This window comes from Morus notabilis, unplaced genomic scaffold (genome assembly GCF_000414095.1).
Source record: "Morus notabilis unplaced genomic scaffold, ASM41409v2 Scaffold8141, whole genome shotgun sequence".
Lineage (NCBI taxonomy): Eukaryota > Viridiplantae > Streptophyta > Magnoliopsida > Rosales > Moraceae > Morus > Morus notabilis.
The window spans coordinates 1-2304 of NW_010363130.1; the positions used below are offsets into that span (position 1 = coordinate 1).

Genomic DNA, 2304 nt, shown 5'->3' on the forward strand with positions numbered 1-2304 from the left:
TTTTTTTTTTTTTTTTCTCCTCCTTTGACTACTCAATTTCACCAACCTAAAATTAAGAAGCCTTTGTGGATTCCTCCGGCAAATCATCTTCATCATGGTAGATGTTCTCTGCCATCTGCCATATCTGAAGAATGTTATCCTCAGCGACACTAGCAATGACCCAATCTTCACATGGGTTCCACGAGAAGTCGGATATTTTACTTGTGTGACCCCCATGAATAAAAAGCAATTCCGGCGGACCATCTTCAGAATCCTCTATTGCTTGCTCTTCATCAATTCTGCAAATCAAGCAGAAGGAATGAGCGCAAAATCATTCATGACACTTTTGTTGGACCATGTAAGAAGTGATGCAGAAAAGAATATTATCAAATTACTATCATAATTTCGCAAATATCATAAAAGGTAAATCCATCAGTTGCATTGTAATACAATGAAACACAATTTCCATCATGCATTTAGTCATAGTTTACTACATAGCATCAAGGAGCAGGAATATATAGAGGCGCAGCCTAAGACCATGAGTTTCTCTGCGTTTATAGAAGGCAAAGGTTTGATTATTTTAAAGCAACTTGCGTAAGGTAAAGTCATTTTGATTGTCGAGGTAATGTCATATTCCTCATGTGGGCTATTTCGTCGGTTCATGAATAGGCAGTCTACATTTTCCGTCCTCAGCAATGTACGAATCCTAGGTTGTTGTGTTCTATATTCCTGCCTGCCTTAGAGTTCATGAATAGGCAGTCTACATTTTCCGTCCTTGGCAATGTACGAATCCTAGGTTGTTGTGTTCTATATTCCTGCCTGCCTTAGTAGAAGCCGGTAGACTTAAAAATCGTGTTAGGTTGTTTCAGTTTCTTTTCTCTATGCTAACCAACTACCATCACATTATCCCTGCACAAAAAAACCAAAACAGCCTCTCTCACTTGTAACCTAACCTAGAATCATGATCAGTTTCAAACGACCCTATTTTTCTTATTTTTGGTGCTGAAAACGTTCTAGAGATCATGCACTTTGCCTGGTATGAATCTTTATGTTGTAATCTATATTCCTCTCTTGCATGAATTCATGGCACTCTCATATGGCATAGGCTTGTTTTAGTTTCTTCTTTCTATGCTATTTATTTGTAAGTCGCTAACACCGCAGTAGCATCACAAAACCAAACCAACCTTTCTCACCTAAAGAGTATCCTAACCTCAATGACTATATTTTAGTTCATTCTGGTGCTGAAATGAAAGATAACATTACATTTCAGTCATAGAGAACCATTTTGTAATTGATTTGATCTCAGAGCTATTCTATATTCATTGTAATTTCTTCAGAGATGCATTTGAACTTCTAACTGTCCTCTATCATTCCAAATCCACTAACCACACACTTACACAATTATCGTGAGAACAAGAAACAATATTATATCAGCTCCATCGTAAATCAACAGGACACAAGAAAGATAGCTGCATCCACAAAATAAATAATCTCAGCAAAAATAAGAAGTGGTTGTTTAAGGCACACCTGCTAAGATCCCACACCATTAGTCTCCGGCCAAGGCAGCAAGAAGCAAGGATAGTCTCATTTTTAGGATTCCAGCCGACTTGGAAAACCTCCTCCCTGTCATAATTCATACAGAAGTACTTCAGTGATTGGTAACAGTAACTAAGATACTGTTTTGCATTAAATATATCATGTCCATGGAAGAATCCTTACTTGTGACAATCAAAGGTGTGGAGTGAAGTACTGATTTTGCGTAGATCAAATAGTTTAACAGTTTTGTCAGTGGACCCAGTCGCAACAACCCATTCGTTAAAGGGATTAAAAGCTAAGCAATTGACCTAACATAAACACAAAAACAATATTGTTTCATCAACAATTAAAAAAAGAGTGCAAACACGAATTTGATTATGTTCATAGCAATACATTGCGAAACTAGGAAACACATGAAAAGGAATGTTATCCTCGTGATAGTATTTAGAAAAAATAAAGGTCGAAGGACCACCTCCATTGTCGTCAAAATCAGCAATCCTTAAAATGGCAGCCATGTATTACCAAATAGAACAACAGTTGGGAAAGAAAAAAGGAGAAATTGTAGTAAATGGCCCATTTTTCTTTTCTTGATTTGGTAAATGATCGAATTTTCCTATAATTACAAAAATGAGCAAAATTGGACTTAGTGAACATGAGATTTAACAGTTAAAGTAGTCAGTAAATATGATTTTTACTCAGATTACCATTTCCTTTAGTAAGTAAATAAGACATTTACTCATATTTACCCATTAATTCTAGTTAGTGAATATGAGATTTACCAGGAAGGTC

The 2304-nt window shown here is 36.2% G+C and overlaps 1 protein-coding gene across 1 annotated transcript; it reads right to left on the minus strand.

Annotated features, from left to right (window-relative positions):
* Positions 1-1993, minus strand: LOC21383943 (histone-binding protein MSI1). The gene is made up of 4 exons (XM_024169225.1): positions 1988-1993; positions 1699-1823; positions 1507-1602; positions 1-278 (listed from the first exon to the last, which is right to left on the minus strand). The coding sequence occupies exons 1-4, from the start codon at positions 1991-1993 to the stop codon at positions 53-55; spliced, it is 453 nt and encodes a 150-aa protein (XP_024024993.1). The 3' UTR covers positions 1-52.
* Positions 1994-2304: the final 311 nt, after the last annotated feature.